This window comes from Numida meleagris, chromosome 6 (assembly GCF_002078875.1).
Source record: "Numida meleagris isolate 19003 breed g44 Domestic line chromosome 6, NumMel1.0, whole genome shotgun sequence".
In the NCBI taxonomy this organism is placed as follows: domain Eukaryota; kingdom Metazoa; phylum Chordata; class Aves; order Galliformes; family Numididae; genus Numida; species Numida meleagris.
The window spans coordinates 55,661,896-55,683,285 of record NC_034414.1 but is presented as its reverse complement, the minus strand read 5'-3'; the positions used below and the strand labels follow the sequence as shown (position 1 = coordinate 55,683,285).

At 46.2% G+C, this 21,390-nt stretch overlaps 1 protein-coding gene and 1 long non-coding RNA gene across 2 annotated transcripts in view; both read left to right on the top strand.

Moving 5' to 3' along the window:
* SLC38A6 (solute carrier family 38 member 6) overlaps positions 1-9,170 on the top strand; it is a 40,356-nt gene extending 31,186 nt beyond the window's left edge. Inside the window, exons 13-16 of the mRNA XM_021402810.1 lie at positions 877-1,001; positions 1,802-1,946; positions 2,061-2,155; positions 3,521-9,170. Of these exons, the coding sequence (XP_021258485.1) occupies positions 877-1,001; positions 1,802-1,946; positions 2,061-2,155; positions 3,521-3,601 (446 nt within the window). The 3' untranslated portion in view covers positions 3,602-9,170. The remainder of the gene's footprint in view (positions 1-876; positions 1,002-1,801; positions 1,947-2,060; positions 2,156-3,520) is intronic.
* On the top strand, positions 11,349-20,633 carry LOC110402064. The gene is made up of 3 exons (XR_002440877.1): positions 11,349-17,172; positions 17,665-17,715; positions 17,822-20,633. It is a non-coding gene; the product is annotated as an uncharacterized LOC110402064 (long non-coding RNA).

Below are 21,390 nucleotides of genomic sequence, written 5' to 3'. Positions count from 1 at the left end.
CAGAAGTTTTATGCTGTTTTCTGTGAATTTGAAACTCGATGCAGCGCCTGGGCTTGGGTGGAAATTTGGTCTGTTCTGAAGTGCAGCAAAGCACACCGAGTCAGAGGAGCAGAACCCTTCCAGGACTCCGACTTGCTGTCAGCAGAGCAATAGTGCTACTTACAGTATTGCTGAAGAACTGTGATGGAAAACTTAAGCAGTCCAGATGCATTTTCTTTGTTCATTAGTGAAGCCCCTGCTTGAGTTTCAGACCCTTTGTCAAGGCGGAGTCAATCTGGTAGTCCTGACTTTGGTTAAACCTGCATTTTAATTTGCAAATAGTGCTTTTTGTTGTCTGCTTTAAATACTCCTATAGGAACTGTTTAAGACTTGTGGATACTGACATCTGTATGTTTCCTTTAGTTCTTGGAGACGTTTTCAGGAGTTTTCTAGCTTTTACCTCTGCTGTTTGCCCATCCCTTCAGGCCACTAAAACTTGTCTTTTATTTTAAGTCTAGCTAACGTGGTAAAATCCAGGTAAGATAAAAAATGATCTTACTAGTGAGTGGGTTGAAAGTTTCAGACTCTGCATCTACAAGCTTGGAATAGCTTTCTTTTTAATCCTTCCTCTTCCATTTTTCCTCCGTCTTCTCTTAGATAGCTTTTAGTTCAGCAGGATCTTGCCTCTTGGATGTTTTTTTCTGTTTTCTCTAGGTTACAAATCGGTTAGAACTGATATGACAGTAGTGCCTGTGTGATGCTTGTGTACAATCCCTTCCACTGCGCATTAGTCACAAGCAAATCAGTCCATTTGAATGTGAGCTTCATATGCATGGCTAATTACTTCCCGCTAGTTCTCGTATGATTAAGAAAACAATTCATTTTTCTTCTTTTCAGACAAAGTGGACTCTGAGTTGCTGCAGGGTTACAGCAGGTACCTGCCACACGATACTGTCATCATGACTGTTAAACTAGCCATACTGTTCTCCGTGCTTTTGACAGTCCCTCTAATCCACTTCCCAGTAAGTACTCCTCTCTGGCATGAGCAGTGGTGACACTAATGCTTTGCAGGCTGTAGTATCTGAGACACATCTAGTCTTGTGTATCTTATTCACTTGTCAAGTGATTGATCAAAGACCACATATTTGCATATGTTCCATGAGAGCTCCAAAATAACATGGAACCGCTAAGCTAATTTGTGCCCTAGCGACAGATTCAGATTCAAACTAGCCCGCAGCATTGTTTTTAATTTAGCGAATTCAGAACTTCTAAAGTTTATTTAGCTTGATTTTTTTTTTCTCTCAAATTGAATTTTGCTGACTTAGATTTTCCCTTCTGCATGCACGCACGCACACACACACACAAACACACTTATACTTGAAAACTCAATTTCATTGTAAATTGAAAACACATATTGACGTATTTCACCACAAAAATATTGCTTGAGCTTATTGGTACCAAGGTAGATTTGAGAGAAATCATTCAGTTACGAAAAATAAACCAAAAACAATAGCCAAAACTATGTGTAGGTAAGTACCCTATAGATTACATACCAGTTGGCAGCGCACTGTTAGCCCCCAGACCTCTACTTGTCCCAGCTGGAATTGTTCTTAGGACTAATGGCCACATGGTAAATACTGCTTCCATACTGAAGTTAATTCCATTAACTATTATTAATTTTTTTTTGCATTTTGGCTTAAAATGTTCTTTTGCATTTGATATGATAAAATTCTTTATGCCCGTTTGTGAAATTGAAATGAGAGTTAAAAAAGAAGTACATGTATTTATTTACCCATGCAATGTTTCTTTTAATTTTACGCAGGCGAGGAAAGCTGTATTGATGGTGTTCTTCTCTTACCTTCCCGTGTCTTGGATTTGCCATATCCTTGTCACTTTAGCGCTGAATGCAATCGTTGTTTTGTTTGCAATGTACGTGCCAGACATTAAAAACGTATTTGGAGTAGTTGGTAAGTTGTTGTGGTTTTTTATTATCGTCTTTTTCTTTGAGAAATTCAGAATTACGCTGACCTAGTATGTTTCAGTCTTACTCTCAGTAAAATCTTGCTTTCTGGCTTTTATAGGTTCAACCACATCGACGTGTTTGCTTTTTGTATATCCCGGACTATTTTATCTTAAACTTAGCAGAGAGGACTTTCTATCACCGCAAAAACTCGGGGTATGATTTTTCTGTACATGTGCTAATTGTATTTAAAGAGGCTCATTTTAGATACATTTTAATGCACTGGAGAGAAGGTAATCTAATGGGCAAAGTTCCAGTTTTCAATGCAGTTCACAAAAGCTGTGAGCATGTTCTTTTATTGTTCACGTTAGCTCTGCTGTGTCTGAAACTCTTTTTTTACAAGACCTCTCCGAGTGGCAGTGTGTCTGTGTGCTGGTCTGTTGATCTGAATACATGCTTTGCTCTATAGTTTTCAGATGTCAATTTTTAATCCAGTTTCTCCGTGGTTTTTACGCGTTGCTCTGATGTTGTTTGGGCAGCTGGGACAAAGCCAAACTGCATTTAAGTGAAACAGTGTTTATGCTTGTTTTCTATTTAAGCCTTCTCAAAAACATGTTGTTTTTTTTTCCTTCATGGTTTCTCTTTTGGCACAGTAGGTTGAGTTCTAATTGGAATTTGTGCTGCAGCCTGCTTTTTGCACTGCAACTGTGCTTGTCTTCTTTTTAACTGCTGCTTTTTTAACCAACTTCATGGCAGCGTCTAAAATCATCTCATCATTCAGGTTGGAAAAGACCACTAAGATCCCCAAGCCCAACCCCAGCCCACCCCACCGTGCCCACTGCCCATGTCCCTCAGTGCCACATCTCCATGGTTCTTGAACACCTCCAGGGACGGTGACCCCACCACTCCCTGGGCAGCCTGTGCCAGTGCATCACCATTCTTTCTGAGAAGGAATTTTTCCTGATACCCAACCTGAACCTCCCCTGGCACAACTTAAGGGCATTACCTAAAATCACCTAAAGACATCCTAAAAATGGCGACAAAGTGCTTATACTGTGACCATCTGCCATTGCTGTGACTCATAGGGCTGCTGTCATGTTGATGAAAAAGGGAACCTGAAAGAAAATCCAGTGATGATGCTCTTTCAACCATTTTAAGTCTTGATTATTTCCAATGAAGTTTGGGCCTTGTTAGAAATTAGCAGTCTACTGTATCTTGGGCTGTGGTTTCCTGGTTTTTAACCTCACTGCTCAGAAATGTAAATAATCCATTATAACTTGAATTGTATTTTGAGTAAAATAGAAATTCAGTTTCTTCATTCATTCGGAGTTGTGTTTATTCAAGCAGATCTGTAGAGTTCTCAGGCTAACAGTGCAAGTGAACTGAGCTGTTCTGAGAGTGCCCAGTGAAACTCTCCCAGAGCAGACTTAGTTTAATTTCATTCTAAGCAGACACATTGTGTTTGAAGACTAGTTAATATGCAACGTAAAAGATTATTTTAAAACACACTGTTTAAGCCTCTTCTTACTGTTTTTTTTTTTTATCTTCAGTAAAACAGTTTTTTCTCTTCTTTCTTCACAGGCATGTGCATTGGTTATTTTTGGCATTTGTGTTGGTCTGCTCAGTTTAATTCTCATAATCCTCAATTGGATTAATCAGTAACACCATCTGGTTACTGTCCAAAGCGGGCTCCAGGAGGACAGCAAAAACAGAGATGCGGGCAGCCTACAGGAAGCACTGACAAGAACCATCTTCAGAGCAAAGAAGGCTTTTTCAGCCTGTTGGTGATGTTCCTTCATTAACTTTGAGTCGTGCTCCTCAGTTACCGCACAATAAGTGTTTGCCATTCTAAAATACTAGTTGTTCATGATGTTCTCGTGGCAGGTAAAAGGATCTCTTGGTAACTCCTGCTATGCGAAGATGGCTTAGTGCATGTGGTGAACAAAAGCACGGCCTTGAAACAATTTTTCTTTTAAAGAGAATGAGATTTTATATCATTTGTGATGTGCACATCACGTATTATCCTAACAGTAAAAGACTACTGTTGCTTCTGTCATTTCCAAGAGTTCAGCCAGGTGATATTAAAAACTTACTGATTCCAAATGTTTACCCTAATTTATCCTCATACGGATTCAGAGGCCAACCACCTTAGCCCAGCTGAATGGGCACATCATGATAATTGTATTCCTAGATAGCTTTATATCCCCTATGTACTTGAATCACATCGAAGTAATTTTTAAATTAGAAGCTTTTCCCCATCCAGCATAATAGGTTCTAGCAGCATTAGTGATTCCGTTTTGTAGTTAATAATAGACCACTTTCAGTTAATGTCTGCTTTTGAGTATTATTCAACTTACCTCAGTATTCCTGCCAGTGGAGGACTTGTTTTTCTCTCTCACTGCCATTTCTACCAGTGTTTCCTATTTGAAATAGAACATATCTGTATTTTATGTACTGCTGTGTGTTTGGACTTGAAAGGTGACATTCTGCTGTCTTGAAGGCAAAGGAAATTTTATGTTTATGGAACCTTAATTTTACCCCAAATCTCCAAACATTCACATGCTCTTTTGTAATTGTAATTTTTTTTTCTGTCTAAATGAATCGTGAATGCCGTTTTCAGCACCAGCTGGGCTTTATTACCATACCCAGTATGGTATGGGGTGCCCACCACAAAAGTTCCTCATATCAGCCACTACTTTCATTCTACTGATATCATGGTAAGCTTCCTTAAATTTGTTACTATCAGATGGCATCTGATGTCTTTAGAATAGCCTAATCTCTTTAGAGACTTTATACCCTGAAGAAGTTAAGCCTCTGCAGAAACGCTTTGTGTAAAGCTAAGAAATCAGACCTCAGACTCAAACGGCAAGATTTAGAGAGTGGGAAAGTTCTTCATTATTTCCAGATGCAGTATTTCTTTTAATTTAGCTTAGCACTTTTACATCTGAGAATTGGAATAAGATACAAACGCAACATAGTAAATTAATTCATCTGTGCAGTATGAAAGAAGCTAGTGTATGACATTTACATAAATGTTTCTGTCCAGAAGGTGCACAGTAAATTAGTTGACTCTAGCTAGAAAATCCTGTTGAAACAATTCTGTTAATATGTTGACATATGTTTTCTCCTTTGAGATAGGGAAGACGCCCTAGAAACTGACATTTCTAACCTCTTAGCAGCACGTCTGTCTTTTTTAAGCTCCTGTACAGAACTGGGGCCAGAACCTAAAAGTGAGGGGAAAAAAGCTACAGCAGAATCATAGCTGTGCTGTTCCCAAAAGCAGTTCTGCATAAACAGTCATATTTTCCAGTGGTGTAGGAGAGGCGGCATTCAGTCCTTGAAGTATTGATTTTTTATTTTCGTTAATGTTGTCACGGTAGACAGTAACTCAGCTCCTCACTGCTGGTAGCTGTAGGGCAACCTGAAAATTGATGTCAGCTTGGAAGGACTTCACTTGTAAGCCGACTGCCTTGGGAAAGTGTGACTGCCTGTGCCAGTGGCCTGCAGGGAGCACTGGGCGAGGGCTCTCTCCAGAAAAGGATGTGCCAAATTCAACATAACCCAGAGAGAATGCGCTTGATCCTTCCCTGTGTTATAGGGAGGAACAGAAAATAGCAGAGTTGGAACCACCATCCCTGTTCCTGAGCTGGCAAGCTATGCCTTCTCTGGCTCCAGTGCCAGCAGATCACTCAACTCTTGGGATCCGTAAGATGTTTTTCCCTTTTGATAGATGGCCTGCAGGCACCCAGGTGGTGTTGGTGTGCAGTTGGTACTGCTTCAGGAATCCTTTGCGCCTGGGGAATATTCTTCTGCTTAGGAGTTTGACACAGAAATAGGCTGGAGTGGCGAGGCATGGGAACTAACTCAGGAGTTTTGTTAGGATCCCCGTTCTTTAGGAATCGCTGCACTGTATGCTGAAAAGGGTTGCAGTTATTTTCAGCACAAAGCTTCTAGCAGGGGTTTCATGACACAAGGTGAGGTCACCACCAGAAACAGCACGTCCACTCCCGGGTGGAAGCTCACAGCTCCTTCTGTGGCCCTGGCACAGTGGTGGCTCCTGTGCAGTGTGTTATCTGCCAAAAACTGAACGAAGTGAGCTCAGCTGGGGACAGGAATGGGAAGGAGGATGGAGTTGGACTGCCTTTTTAAGCAGCAGCAGCCATTAGATCAGTGTTTTTCTCACAAATCTCACTCTCCATCTGCTGAAGCAAACTGTGTGCACTCGGGATGCCTCTAACTTGATTGCTCTCTGGCCTCCTGTGGTCATGGGGTTGATCAGACGGTTTCTCAGCATTGTGTGAGCATCAGGGATTGGGGCTGCCCATCTTGCCTTTGTCCTTGCAGTTCTCCCTTACTTTTCAATTCTTGATAACCAGGTGTAGCCCCTCCTGCCTGTGGCTGCCCTGTGAATGCTGTGTGCTCGCAGGCTTTGTTAGCTGTAGGGATTCCTGCAGGCAGAGCATCTCTGGCAGCAGTGCAAAAAGCTAAATATCTGTTTTACTGAAGTGTGCCTTGAGAAATCAACGATGGCTGCAGATCAGGAAATGATTTTCTAACTGAACCAAAGCTTAGGAAAATAGGAGACCTTACGTTCATGTCAGTGAACTGTGGATATATTTTATAAGACACTAGAAACTAGGAGGAATATTTCTTAGAATTGTGAGGTTTTATGGAAACCATTTCTCATATATCATGGCCTTGCAGCTTACTATTGAATAGTAGTTGTAAGACATCATTGCAGGCACTTTATTTTAAACTCTGAACAGCAGGACTTAATATGGAAGATTTACATCAGCTGTGAAGGTGCAGAAAGTTGGCAGGGTTCTGCTGAGCTTTTGCTCTTTGTTTCTCCCAGAGAAAGAAGCTGAGTCTGCCCTGTGCTGCAATCCTCTGTGCATGCACAGTTGGGTTTGTGTGCATCATGTTAAAAGACGGGGCTGAGAAGATACTTGAAATAAGGTGTTGGTTTTACAGCTGATTCCTGTAATGCTATGGAAATTGCTGCATTATTGTTTTTAATCCCTGGGTACATGAGGTGGGCCGTTAACTGACTGCCCTGGTAGGTAGCATTGGGATGGTGAATACCAGTGTGTGAAGTTAATGTTCCGTGAGGATGAAGGGAAGCAATTTGCACCTCTGCTGGAGCTCTATTATTACATTTTGGCTGCGGTGCAGAAGGGATGGAAGCACGCTGGTTTGCAGAACGCTGCTATCTTCCATTTGCAAAAGGGTTAGAAGTGCTGCTACTTCGAAGCAGCGCCTATGATACAGAACTTAAAACGTGAGGAGAGGGGCAGAAGGAGAGAACTTCTGCTGCTAAATTTAGGAAAAGGTGCACGCATTTTCCACAATTCAAAAACAGAGTGAGGACACTGTTTTTAGTCTCAGTCTTCCCCAGACTGCTCGTGCATTATGTCCGTGTAAGGGTTTCACTACAGCTGTGCACAAGCATGAGTTCTGCTGAGCTCCCGTCTCGCACTTGCTGCTGACTCACATGCTTCTAAATACATTTTGCTTTAAGCTTGTGTACAGATTGTTTTGGTTATATTTCCAGATCGACGAATTTCAGTGGTTCTGCTTTATTATGTGTAGTTACCATTTTCTTTTCGGAAGCCTCAGCTAGAAGGATCCCTCAGCATTTCTGAGCTGGCTTGGAAAGGTTGCCTTTCCCCAGCTGCACAAGGAGAACAATGTAAGAGATTAAAATGGGTCGGTAGCCTTTGATTTGCTTTCTCTCGTTCTCCCGTTTCCATTCCATGTCCATGTAAAGGCTGCTCAGGTTTCAGATGCACTGCGGTGAGCTGGGCTGGAGGTGTCTCTTGTAAGCAGCGTTGCAGAAGGGAACGCTGCACACAGAGTGCTCGCAGCCTGTGTATTGTGCTCGATGCTCGTGGTTTATTCCCAGGTTTCTAAGCATCTTAATACTGATTTTCACTGCAGTTTGTTTAAAATTCTCTCTTGTGACCCTGTGCAGTGTAAACTGAGACTCTGTGATACCGTCCTCTCCTCTCTGCCCCTCCTTTCACCTTCCCCTGAGCATGGAGACGCGACGGTGCAACAAGATCTCTGTGCTCGAGCTGCTAGGGCAGATGTTACATCCTACCCTGCTTGTAAACCTGTTGTTTGCACGGGAGAGGATGCAGGCTTGTGCCTTATTGCTGTATTTCTGACTGTGCACAAACGGTCATTGTGGTATGGATCTGAAAGTCAGCGCTCTGAAAGCTGCAGTGCGTGGAGGATGTGAGGACTCAGGGGAACTGTCTGCCCATGTGTACCTCCGCTGGGCAGCAGTAGAGCAGGTTATGGGCCTGGGTGGGCCTGATCCAAAATAGCCAGTCTTATTTAAAATAATTTCGTAAAATTAATTTTTAGGATTATTTGTATAGAATATGGACAATTCTCGTTAGTGTCATCACGCACGTTCAGCATGGCACACAACATGTGAGGACAGAGCTGTGCCTGTTCTGGATCCAGGTGACTGTTTCACCTTGAGCACAGATGTGTTCAGCCAGCTCCAAGGCTCTTCCAGAGCCAAAGGGAGGTTCCGAATTTGGAATCCTGCAAATTCAGCAGCCTGGGGTCTTTATTTTGCTTACACTGATGTTTGTATGAACAGTAGGAGGAGATGGACATTGTACCAATGCATCCCTGCAAAGACCTGAAGATGAATCCCGTTGTTTCCAACTGTCCCTGCGTACAGAAATGGAGATTAACGTTACCTCAGTAGTGGGCATCCTAATGCACTCTCTAATTAAAGCTTCAACTTCAGGTCAGTCCGGGAGTTAAAATAACATTGATTGCTGTAGAACTCCTTTCCTAATTAGATTTAACACTTAACCCAGGATCGTTGCTTTACATTGCCTTTGATGTTGAAAGCATTCATTATAGTTCTGCATTCTGTGGAGCCTTGGGACACATCTACTTCCCAATCACTGCCAGTGTCAGACAGTTTCCACTGTTGAAAGAGAGCTGCCTAATTTCTGCAGTTTGCGGTGATGTTTTTTGTGTTTGTCTTTCAAAAGTGATCATTCAGCTGTGTTTAATGTGGAATTGAAGTTTTGTTTTTTTTTTAAAAAAAAGTCATCTGTATGTAAAAAAAATACCTCGTGAACGTCTGGTCTGTGTGCCATGCATTTCCTGTTTTGAGTTCTTCCTCCCACAGATTTCTATGGAGCAGCTGTGGCGTGTTCCAAGAAAAGCAGAAAATAAAGAACAGTGTTTGCATAATTCATTTGCTGCTCATCTTTGCTTCCTGTGCGTAGTGTGCAAAGCAAAATGAACCCGGCGCTGCGCTCTGCTGTGGGTTCCAGGCGTGCAAAGTTGTTGCTATTACCCCAGCTCAGGCTGTAGCATCTCCCTGGCTGGGGAAAGGTGGACGACTACTTGAGGAAACTGCCTGGGAACCACAGCATCATGGAAGGGAAGGGCCTTTTCTGAGGCAGTCCTGAATAGGGCAGTTATATGGACCAACTTCATTACTCTGCTCCAGGCTTGATTCCAGAGCTGTAGGAATGGAAGCGTGCTCATTGCATGGAAAACGAACATCATCAAATTTGTATCTAATTGATAAAATTCGCCCCAACTAGAATTGGTACCAGTGGCCCCAAAGCTGCCTTCTTCATGTGCCATGCGGAATTTGGTCGTGCACCACAGCATCTGCTCGTACCTGTTGGTGCTGCAGAGCGGGTCCTGTCCAGGCTTGGCCTTCCTCTTGCCTCCAGCATCACCACTCACATGCTCGTGGCTCACGCAGCAGCCCTGGGACGCCAGGCAGCTCGCTGCACCTGGTTTAGATTTAAGGCTTGTTTGCACATGATGTCACACTCTTATTGTCAGAGCAGCAAAGGTCAAGACAGTTCATTTTGGGAAGGTTTGCATTGTTGAGTCTTTGCAGGGCAGCCATTAATGCCTTAACCATCTGACTTGCATTTCAGTTTTCTGGCGTGATGTAATTATCAAAGGCACTCTATTTATATGATGTATGGGAGTCTGATTGGCCCAGGTTGCAGAACTACTTTTCTGGAGACCGGTGTGGAAATTAAGGCTCCATTTTGTCATGCAGCAAATGAAGGATCTGGCCAGAGGAGAGTGGAGGAATTTGGAGACTGGGTCCGTGCTGGGGCCTCCCTCCCAGATAGTTGCATTTGGTGTTGGGATTTTCACATTTGGTGGGCACGGCGAGGATGGATCAACAGTTGGACTAAATGATCTTAGTGGTCTTTTCCAACCTTCGTGGTTCTATGGTTCTACACATGGGGATGATGGAGGGATCTTGGATGTGGTTTGCACAGCTCAGAACCTGCAGGGCTGGAACCAAGGGTCAGGAAAACCTCAGGCCCTGCTGCCCCCTGTTCTTCCCTGCTCAGTTTGGCTCTGTTCTCTGTCTTCTTGTGGTATTTCCTGGCGTGGTTTCCACTGCTGTTTAGAAGTTGTTCCTTGAGGAACCGTTTGAGCAGCAGAACACTCATCTGGGCCTTCCCCACAGGCAGACTACTCAAACAATGGCAGAGAGACGCCGTCGCGGCCCAGCTGCCAAATGTCGGTAGATGTCTGTCTCTCCATTTCCTGATCTGACCGCTCACTTTGTTGGGTCAGAAGCCAAGGAATGACTTTTGCCCAAGGGATGCAAAGCCCCAGGCTGGAGATATGCAGAACTCATAGATTATTTCATCCCCCTCCACAGATTTTAATATTCCAGAGGTTGGTATTTCACAGAGTGAAATTCCTCATCTTTGAAACCCATCTTTCTGGTTTTAATCGGAACCACAGAAATGCCCACGCTGCCGGGAGCCCACAGAGCAGCAGTGTCCTTCCCTGGAGCTGCTGAACACACGGAGCTCAGCACGACTTTCTGCATCCATTCTCTGCAAAAAAAAAAAAAGTGCAAGGAGCAGAGAGCCAGTTGCTGAACCTGCACATCTATTTTTACTCCCCTGCTCCCTAATGTTCCTAGAATAAATTTTTTAGTGCGCAGCAGGTTAGGAAAAAAATAGTGCTGATGGCATCCCTGCCATCCCCATTGTGCTGCGAGGAAAGATGTCAGCTGCTTTGCTGACCTGTCACTTGCACAAAGCCGCATTCCAGGTACGGAGGCCATTTGCTCATCACGCTTTGCTTGACGAAATGGCCACCGGGGTTTATATATAGACCTGCCTGCCCTGCCAAGTTGCCTGGAATTCCTGCAAACTGAATGAAAGCTGGAGGGGGTGGCAGAGGGGCAGCTTGAAAAATAGAGCCGTTAATCTGATGGTGCCTCTGGGAGAGCCAGCCGGGATGTCCCAGGGCTCAGGGCCGCCGTGTCCCGCTGGGGGTGAAGCAGGTGGTGCCCCGCCACTCCCCAGTGGGGCCTGGTGGGTGAGGAGGGGCTGGGGGGGATATTTATAGCGAGGGAGAGCAGCAGCTTTGGGGCTGTGAGGGGCATGAGCAGTCAGGGCAGCTCCCCAGGGTTCAATGGGCACAAACATCTCTGCCCCAATTCAAGTGTCTGCTCTCGTATTCATTAGTGGCATGGTATGAGTTAGCAACTCCTGATATCCATACAGAAGCTTTAGGCTCTAAGCTTGTGCCAGTAGACAAAATCGCATCTTCGAAAACAAAAATTCTTCTTTCGTGGCTGTAGAGCAGACCTTGGACATAGCAAGCACAGACTTCGTACCTGCTGAAGTGGGCGCATGGTCCCCTTGAGTTTGGCTGTGCTCAGTCTTCACCCTGGAAGAGGTTGGTGGTCACACTGCAGGCATACATTAATTTTCTCCAATCTGCTGCTAGCCCAACCGTTCAAAAAACGCTGATATTGTTAAAAATGTGGGTAAAACACTTCCGTTCTTTTTTGGTAGGCTTCATTGCTCGGCCAGCTTTCTGCGCTGCTTTCAGAGGTCGGTGCATTTCTCTTGGTGATGCGAGGGGATCACGCTGGGCAACAAGATCTGCTTGGTGGGGAGAGAGCTCTGTGTGCACCCCGGGGTCCAAGGAAATGTTACTCAGATCTTTCTGAAGGGTTTATCCATTGGTAAAACCTAACATCAAAAAACGTCAAGCCTGGAAACAAAACATCCTGAATATCCCAGGTCAGTGAAATCTGTGGGGGATGATGGGAGTTTCTCTTGAACCAGGAGGCTGTGGTGGGACAGTGCTGCTCTTCTCACACCAAGAGCAGCAAGTGCCAGAGAATCATTCAGGTTGGAATAGACATCCAAGGTCCCCCAGCACAACCCCACCGTGCCCACTGCCCATGTCTCTCAGTGCCACCTCTCCAGGGACAGTGACCCCACCACTCCCTGTGCCTGTGCCACTGCATCACCACTCTTTTGGAGAAAGTATTTTTCCTAATATCCAACCTGAGCAAAGACAGTAAGACCCAGGTGTCCTTAACATGTCTTCTTTGCTCAAAATCCCTTGGATATCTGTGCTGGTAACCACAGCGTAGATTATTTTGGGGGATTCCCAGTGAAATTCCAAATGGTCATTATTCTCACAGTTAAAATACATTGTGGTAATAAACTTTCATGAGGTGGCCTCAGCTAAAACCACTGCTGCAGTTCTTCTGTCTGAGCTGACACATCTGCAAGAAACTCCTGGGGCTGCATTACACTTTTAATAGATGAATCAGGAGAAATCGCGGAGTTTGCTCATGGATGGGCACGCGGTGCATGGGTGGTGTGGTGAAGTTGGTGCCCTGCAACTGGCTTGTTCAGCGCAATAAAAATATATTGGGTTCCCGAGATGTTGACCAATGGGTTTGGGAAACAGATGATTGATTCCCACAGCTGAGAAACAGGGATTGTAATGTGTTTTGCCAGAGGAGACCAGTTTGATGGATGAGTTCATTTAAGGATTATGCTATAGATAGAGCTGTTGACAGAATAAATTTGTTTTTATTTTTCATCAGTAGGTATAACACAAAGCAGAACTAATTGGAAGTAGTTTCCTTGTGGCATCTGGTTGTGTTTCTTGCTTTAAGTCTTTCACACGCTGTAAAATTACACCGAGAGCTTTTCTTCACTTCGATTCGCTTCCCAAGTTTTCCATCGCTGCTTTTCTAATGGGTTCCCAGTGTGCAGGACACGGTGAGAAACAGCGAAGAGCAAAGCTGGGGGTTTCTTTCTGCCAACTGCACAAATGTTCTGGTGCACATCACCCACCTACCTCAGCAGGCACTGCGAGGTGTCCTCACCGCACCGCTGATGGCAGAGCTGAACCCTGCCTGCCCTTCCAGGTATTTTTAATGGCATTTTAAGCCGTGCCCTGCACTAAATACCATTCCCGCATACGGCCCAAACCTGGGAGGTGGTTGTGTTTACTCGGGGAGGTGCTCTGAGGTTGAGGGAAGGTGTTGAGTTAAGATCTGGAAATAGCTTTTCGAGGCGGCCAGAGAACAAACCCCGGTGCTGGTTGGGGGATTTGGCTGGCTGTGGGCTGCCCGTCACCCCCTGACTCCAGCTGGGTGCCTGCAGGGGGGGTCCCAGCCCCGTGAGCCCCCCGGCTGCTGGTGGTCCTTATGGGGGCTGCTGGTGTGGAAATCTGGGGTTTGTGGTTCCAACCAGCCTGGCAAATGTGATCTGTGGCTTTGGGCTTGGGATTTTTGTGTATTTTTATGGTTTTTTTTTAAGTTTTTCTTTTCCAGTTGTGGTCAAATAAGAGTTTTCCAGAACTGACTCACGTAGGGCCAAAGAACAGGAATGCAGCAAGCACTGCAGAGCCTGCCAAACGAGCAGGCTAGTGGTTGCAAGGGAGAAAATGTCCCCAGGTTCCTGCTGCTGGGTCCAATACCTGAGGAGAGAAGTCCATGTGATTTCAGGATTATGTTTCAAGTTAAATTCTAGCCTTCGTTTGGCCCCAGACCTGAACTTTAAGTCCTAGCCAAAACATAATCCAGATTTGAAAGCCGGCTATTGGCCTATCTTCTGCTCATCATGTGTGCAGTCATTCAACAGAAGCTGAAATGTGTTTTCTCTGCCAAGAGCCGTTGGTTTCCAAACAACTACATCAGCGCAGTGAGTGATGGAGTTTCCATCAACTGCTGTAGGCCAAATTCAGTCATCTGCATTCAGGCCTTGGCAGGTATAGAAACTTGGAGTTGTCACCAACTTTTATATAAGATCCTACTTAATTATAATTTTTTGTTCTGAGATTTGGTTCTGTTAAAGCTTGTGGAATGGGAGATGAGTGGGAGCTTTCTTCCTTTTTGCTAGTGAGATTTTCTGTTCTTTAATTGACCTTTACAATAATTTAGTCTAAGCTTGGATCTGGGTTAAATATAGCTGGTTATTTTCACCCCGAGCATGTAATACACGAAAGAACCTAGGTATCCTTTGAATGTGTTTTGACAAGCACTATGTCTGTGTGCAGGTATGTATTTATAAACATTTGCGCTGGGTGCACTAAAATGCCACTTCCAAAACCAAGAACTTTCTCTCCTGCAGCAAAATATTTGTGCAGAATGGAGTGTTAGGTGTCCAAAACCTGGGAAGTCCAAAGAGAGAAAGGCACTTCTTGGAAAGAAGCTACAGAGGAGGGGACCTGGGCTGAGCTCTCAGTGGCTGCGAAGTGAATACGGGGCCACTATTCACTCTGTCATGTTATAAAAGCACACGTAGATGATGCCTGAAGGCATTGCCCAACAGCAAGCTTAAAGCAAGCAAGAGGAAGGCCTTTCCCATCAGGCCCAGGGCACTGCAGAGCACCTTGCTGCTGAATGTTGTGGTGCCTAAAGCTTTCGAAGGGCAGGACTAACTAAACTCACCAGGAACAGAACAAGCAGCGCCTGTTCCCTCCTTCCAGAAGTGCAGATCCCAATGTCTACCTTCATGTGACTAAGATCCCAAAAGCTTCCTGCCAAACCAGTGTAAGGAGGACTCATGAATACCAGTTGCCAGCAAAGCCAAGCCTCGGCATTTTGAATGCATTGACTAAAGCAGTGCCATGAGTTCTGGGGACAGACTTGCAGCCTAGGTGAGGTCCTCGCTCCAGTGATGCTCACTGTCCTGCAGGTCGCACTGTTGGAGAGTTTGTTGGAGCAGATACTGCTTCTGACAGCACTGCATGCAGATATGTACCTTGGTGGTGTTAAAATGGGGGGACTAGAGCTTGGCAGGGAGACTGAGATATTATTGCCAGTTCAGCAGACTGGGTGCTATAATAAAACCTGAGATTAGCTGGTGAGACGCTAGACATGGTCATGCTCGTACAATCCTGTAGTTTGTAGGAATAGAGCCAGATTCCTGTAAGAGAGTGAGTCCACTGCTGGTACTCACCACTTCTGGTGGCTTTGGAGACACCAGGAAACCACCTGGGCAGCAGCATGTCAATGCTCAGGGCATATTTGCATGCTGTGTGAAGGTAATTATTTGGAACCAGGTCTTCACTTGAGACCCCCCCCCTGGGGGAAAGAATTACCACCACCAGCAACAAAACACCCCGCACTAAAACCCATTGAGCCTAATCCACAAGATGAAAAACTGCCTGAGGGAACTCTGTGAGTGCCACACGGTGGGTGAATCTTCTGCTGCTGGAAGAGCAGCTTGGTTTGTGTGAGTGGTGCAGGGCCAGGGCTGAGGGCTTTCTCACTCCTGTAGGAACCAGCACAGGGTAGGGGAGATGCCTGCTCAGGGAGCAGCTCCTCGTGGGCTGCCCTGCCACCTTCTTGAGAAGGAGCAGCTAGGAAAGATCTTGAGACTGTGAGCAGAATCAGGCTGAAGGGAACTTTGCATTCCCACATTCCTCTCTCTGCCTTTCATGGCTCAGATATCCAGCTTCATCTCCTGCTTGGTTCTGGAGCGAGGCCCCGTCTTCGCTTGTTCGAGGGGAGTGCCCAAAGCGATGGCCTCTCTGCGGAGCGCCAGGACTTCCACTGCTCTCACCCTTCCTATGCCAGCAGGGTGACACACTGCAAGAATAACATCACTCGTCTCCAGAAGCCACCACAGCAGCGAGGGAAGGCGGGTGTAGGGCGCGAATCCTTCGGGAGGGAATGAGATGGAAGGATCAGATCCAAACGACCTGTTCTCAGGCAGTAAAACATGACCTCTGCTCATTTCGTCTGACAGCCTATGATCAGGGATGTCAAATTCCCTCCTCCTATAACTGCTGCCACCGCTTTTCATGGGGTGGAAAGCCCCATTAGCTCAGGTTCACCAGTGCCATTTGGCAGCTGTGATGATTTACAGCAGAAAAGACTCATTGTCTACAACTGTCAAGGCAGGTTCTCCGACTTCATTTGAAATAGTTTTACTCCCGCAGTTGATTTATCGCTCAAGAATGAGGCAGTCACTTTATCTCTCTTTTCTTCCCCGTTTGCCCGTGACAGCCTGGACCCCAGCACCAGAGCCGTGACGTCAAGAGGATGAGATGAAAGCCACCCCATTTTTCACGAGCCCTCACGGGCAGCTTGTAAGCAGATGACTGCGTGGCCAATCGCTGTGTCCATGTTGCTGGCACCTCCAGCATTTTATGTGGTGTCTGAACCTCAGCAGGCACCTCACGCCTGCTAATGGCTTTGCTAGTCAGCCGATCAATTGGTTATTTACGGCAGGCGTGTCTCAAATCTGCCAGGTCAAGTTTTCCTACCCTGACGTATTTTGTTCAGAGGAGCACATAAATCCTAACCTGCCATTTGCAGCTTCAGCCTTCGGAGTGTGAAACCAGCGGGTTAAAGTTTCCAGTGATAGTAGCAAACGGTGTTTTAAAGAGTCGTCCTCCTGACTCTTAGGGACTTGGGCACTTAGGCTGAGTCATGAGTCAGGTGGTCTTGAAGGATTTATGGGCATGAAGCTCTCTTTTTGGTAGCGTTTAGCCCTGAAGTTTGAAGTCATAAACGTGGAAATTGAGACCTCTCCACTGATCCAGTATTTTTCTATTTAAGGTGTTCTGAAAATAGAGTAGCAATATCTTCATTGGGTACTCTGAAGTGAGCAGCAAGAAGAGGTGCAGAAGGCCATTACTTGAAGAGTTTGGTCCTGCAGCTCCAAACTTCATAAGCCCATGCGTGGGAGGATGAAGCACTTGTGTAAAGAGAGCTCTGGATCTCATTATCAAGCCTGTAATGCTCCAGTTATTTGCAGCTGCATATGCCTGGGTGCTACAGGAATACAATTTGAAGTTAACCAGAAGACTTTCCAGTCTTGAAGTTTTGAATGCGAACCACCAAGGAGCAGCTGTGGATAGAGGCACCCACTCTGCACTAAGGGCACTGCAGTCAATGATGAGGCATGGAGCAGTTCCTGGGCACACCATCTGTAAGTGGAAGAGACGGGGTCACGCTCACCTCTCTGTTCAGCGTGTAGTGGTATCTCTTCAACAGACGTGCATTTTTAGAGGTGAAAAAAATTTATGGTAAGATCAAGCAAGGAAAATGAAAATGAATTCAGTTTGCAAAGCCATGAATACTGTTACGTGTCAGTGGCTTGAGAAATAAACTGCTTACCTGAAGGAACTATCGGTCATGATATAAAGCAGAGATGCTCTTTGGTTTGGTGTCAAAAGTCTTTTCCCCATCAGGATGCAAGCGATTTTCTAAATGGTAAAATAGTGCAAACTTGGCTCGAGCTTCCAATACTTCAAGAACTTGGAGGCTTCAAGTGGCCTTGCCCATTAGATTGACGATTAAAAATATCTGGCTATCAAAATTTGGGCTGATCCACAAGGTTCCCCGTGGAAAAAAACCAGGAGCACCTCTTTATCTGTGGCGGTGAGTAATAGTGTGTTATTCATCTCCTTCTTCTTTGCAGAGCTCTCAGAGGTGCGTGGACCTGCTGAGCAGCGATGGGCCTGTTGTAAAGGTAAGCACAAACATGGGGGCACGAATCCAGCCCTAGGGGTTAGTGGTTCTGGACCCTTTCCCCCAAGAAATTCATGTCTTGACAGTGATTCTTCCAACACACACAGCATGACCTGGGTGACAACAGCCCTGTAGTTGCCACATGATGGACTTGCATGCATTCATTTTGATCTGTGCTCTGGAAATGACGAAGGTCTGCATTCTTCATGGCATTGAGAAGGACTTCTGCAGGCAAGAGGAATGATCACCACTGCAGGTGACTCAGTATTTGCGAGGTATCGTGGCGTTCTCCTGTTTACAAATGGCGACCACTTAAACTCGGACAGTTTTTAAGGCACGGGCATTTGAGAGCACACACCGAAACCAATGGGAAAATACAAACACTGGAGTGTTAACCCTTGAGTGGCCTCTGAAACAGCCGCACAGGGAACGCGGAGCTTGAAAAACTTCTTTCTGTGGCACTTCTGTGGGTGGTTTGATGAGTATTTGCAAAGAGTGGTGATGCACGGACGCGTGCACACATTTAGAGCTCTGTAGTCACGGCAGGCACCTGGGCAGGTGCTGGCAAACGGAGGCTCCTTGGCTGTGATGTTTTGTTATCAGCTCCACGGCCGTGCGGGGAACGGCACCGTGTGTGGTGGAAGATTTGAAAATGATTTTCATCAGCCTGATTAAATACTTATTACGTGAGTCAGCCATACGGGCTTCATTAAGCCGGTGAACTCGGAGGAGCCTCCTCATCTGTTGATGAAAGCCATCTGGAACCACGGGTCGCTCAGAAGAAATAGGATGGATGTAGCGCAGTGTGACAGAAGCTGAGCTCCCCTGGCAGAAGCTTCACGAACCCAACGTGCTCTCCTCTTTCTGTGCATTTCTGGGCAAAGAATCAAGGCCTGACATGACTTAGGCAGCAGGACTTGAAACGCGCCCTGTCGGGATGTGACGCAGGCACCTTTTTCTGGTGGCAGGATGTAACACAGCTTTAAAAATACAGGCGTGAGCTTGTGCACGGGAGGGAAGTGCACCTTGAAAGGAAAAGCTTAATGAACTTTAACCGGCCTTTCAAGATCTTTATTAGTTGCCCCTTTATCAAATTAAATTCACACTGTGCTAGGCAGCTTAAGTGCTGCAAGCTGATGTCGTGTGCTAAGTGCCAAAGCAGGCTTTAATTGGCTGTTTAAAGGAGGAGGGGGGTCCCGCTGTGCAGCACGTGCACGTGTGCACTCACAGGGAGCAGGGCAGCCCCGAAGGAGCCTGGTGCACATCCCCATAGCATCACAGGGTGCCCTGAATTGGGACGGACCCTCAGGGGTCATTGAGTCAAACCACCCAGGACTGCCTGAACTTCATGTTTCTGAGAACTCTCCCTGAGCTCTGGCACTTGGGGCCATGCCCACTGCCCTGGGCAGCCTGTTCCATGCCCACCACCCTCCAGGGCAGAGCATCTCACATTTGGGGTGGGGTGCTCGCTCCAAAATGTCACCCGTGGAGGTAGCCAGAGGTGGCTGCTCCAGGGCAGCTTCCCCGAGCGAGGCTGGGGAGCCTGCTGGTGAACCAGGCAGGGCTCTCATCAGGATTTTCTGTATTGGTCACAGCTCGGTTTCACAGATCACAAATTAGTCACAGATGTCAGCACGAGTATCCAGAGCAGTAAAGGTCAGGCGAAGACGAGCAGGTCGCTTGTCCTCCAGGAGAATTTTGATCTTAAAAATGCACTCCAGGGGCACCAGCAGAGACTGTAGAGTGGAGATGACGGAGCTCTGCCGATAGCATGGGGAGCCCTCCTGGGCAGGCGGGGGCAAATCCCACCAGGATGGCCCGGATGGGACCACGCAGAGCAGCTGCCCACACGGCGAGCCGCTCTGACCCTGCCAAAAAGGAATGGAGATTGAATCACAGCAGTGTTTCTCACTCCTGCAGCGTAATGAGGGTGAGAACGGTGCTGGAACTTGCTAAATTTGAACAGTTGTTTTCTGTTAACACACGACCTTAAAAAACACGATTTGAGAAGCTTGTTAGGGAGCGAATGTTAACATCTCATCCCAGTGCAATTGAGTCCATCTGGGCTGCAAGTTGCCCGCTCTTTGTGTGGCGGCATCCTCCCAACCTGCTCCTCTTCCTCACATCATGCTCAGCTTTAAATCCACCTGGCCTGGGGAAAAGGGTCCAGAAATCAGTGCTCTGAAGGCTGGGCAGCGAGCCCTCAGCCTGTCCTCCACAAGGCCCTGTGTTAGGGGGGCAATGGCTTTTGAGCATCTCTCTGCTCCCAGGACACATTGGTGGGGCTGGGAGAGTTTTGCAGTGTGCCAGCAGCACCATGGACCACAAAACCTTTTTTTTTTTCCCATCTTCATTATGAAAGCAAGAAGTATTTGTCCTCTGCCAAAAAGCCTTGAGGCAGATCTGCCACAGAATCATTAAGGTTGGAAAAGACCTCTTAGATCATCTAGTCTAGCCATCAACCTACCACCAGCATTGCCTGCTTCCTCTCCCTCTCTCTTCACCTTCCCTTGCTTCCAGCACCAGCCCTTCCCTGCTTGCCTCCCAGCTCCTTCCCTAATCCCTTCCCTCTCTTACCTTCTCCCTGCCTCCTCTCCCTCCTCTGGGGGCTGCCTGTCTCCTCTCTGCACCTCGCAGTTGATTTTATCTGCCCCCAGAGGATGGTTTTCATGTGGCACCAGGCAGCACAGAGGCATGGAGGCTTCCGGCCCGCGCACCAACCCACGTTCCGACATTAAAGATAACGGATACAATGGGAAATCAGTGGAGAATATGTAACTTTATCCCATTCATAGCTTCATATTGCGTTACACTGTGGCCTTCGGGTGCATAAAAGTGATATATGGCTGACCTTGGCAGAAAAAGAGAACAGGGGAAACAAATATCTTCGGTAAGGATCACAAACTACGTATAACCAAAACAGCCAAAAGGCCTGAATATCTTTTTTCTTTCTTTCTTTTTTTTTTTTTTGGTGAGATTTCTTTATGTAACTATTTTCCAGTAATTTGTGAGAGTGTAAAAAATAAATCAAGGCTTTGTGCATGCTGCAGATTTCCCTTGAGTGAGATAAAAGAGAGAGGGAGAGATCGAAATGGACTGCTTGAGCTCCCGGCCTCAGCCAGATGCCAGACCTGTCAGAAATACTGCTTTTTTGTATTATATCAGCGGAGGAAATTATTGCTGCTGTTATCTGCCCTTTGGTCAGAAGCATATTCTGCACCTTGGCTAATGTGCCTTTGTGGTGCAGCCACCTGCACTTTTTCGAGGAGTTCATCTAATTACAGGGTAGATGAGTCAGGCTGCATTTCCTACGGGCTGTCTTCAGACATAGGAAGTTATTAATACCGATTAGCTGAGAAAGTCCAGGTCTTCACCACGACGTTTCCTGGCTAATATTAGGCACACCTTTTATACTTTAAGGTGTGATGGCTGATAAGAACCAGTGGTGCACTGGATGGGGCTTTACAGGATTGGGTGCAGCACGGGACAGGCTGTCCCGGGATGTTTTTTTCCTACAGCTTTGAATGAATTCTAGCAGACAGGCAGGAACAAGGGCAGAAAACTGAAGGTTGAATGCATAGCCTGGGATGTGTGAGTCCCTGAGGAAATGATGGGAGAGCAGCTCTGCGCTGTCTCTGGTCACAGTGCCTGGCAGCAGCAAAGTGTTGTGAAATTT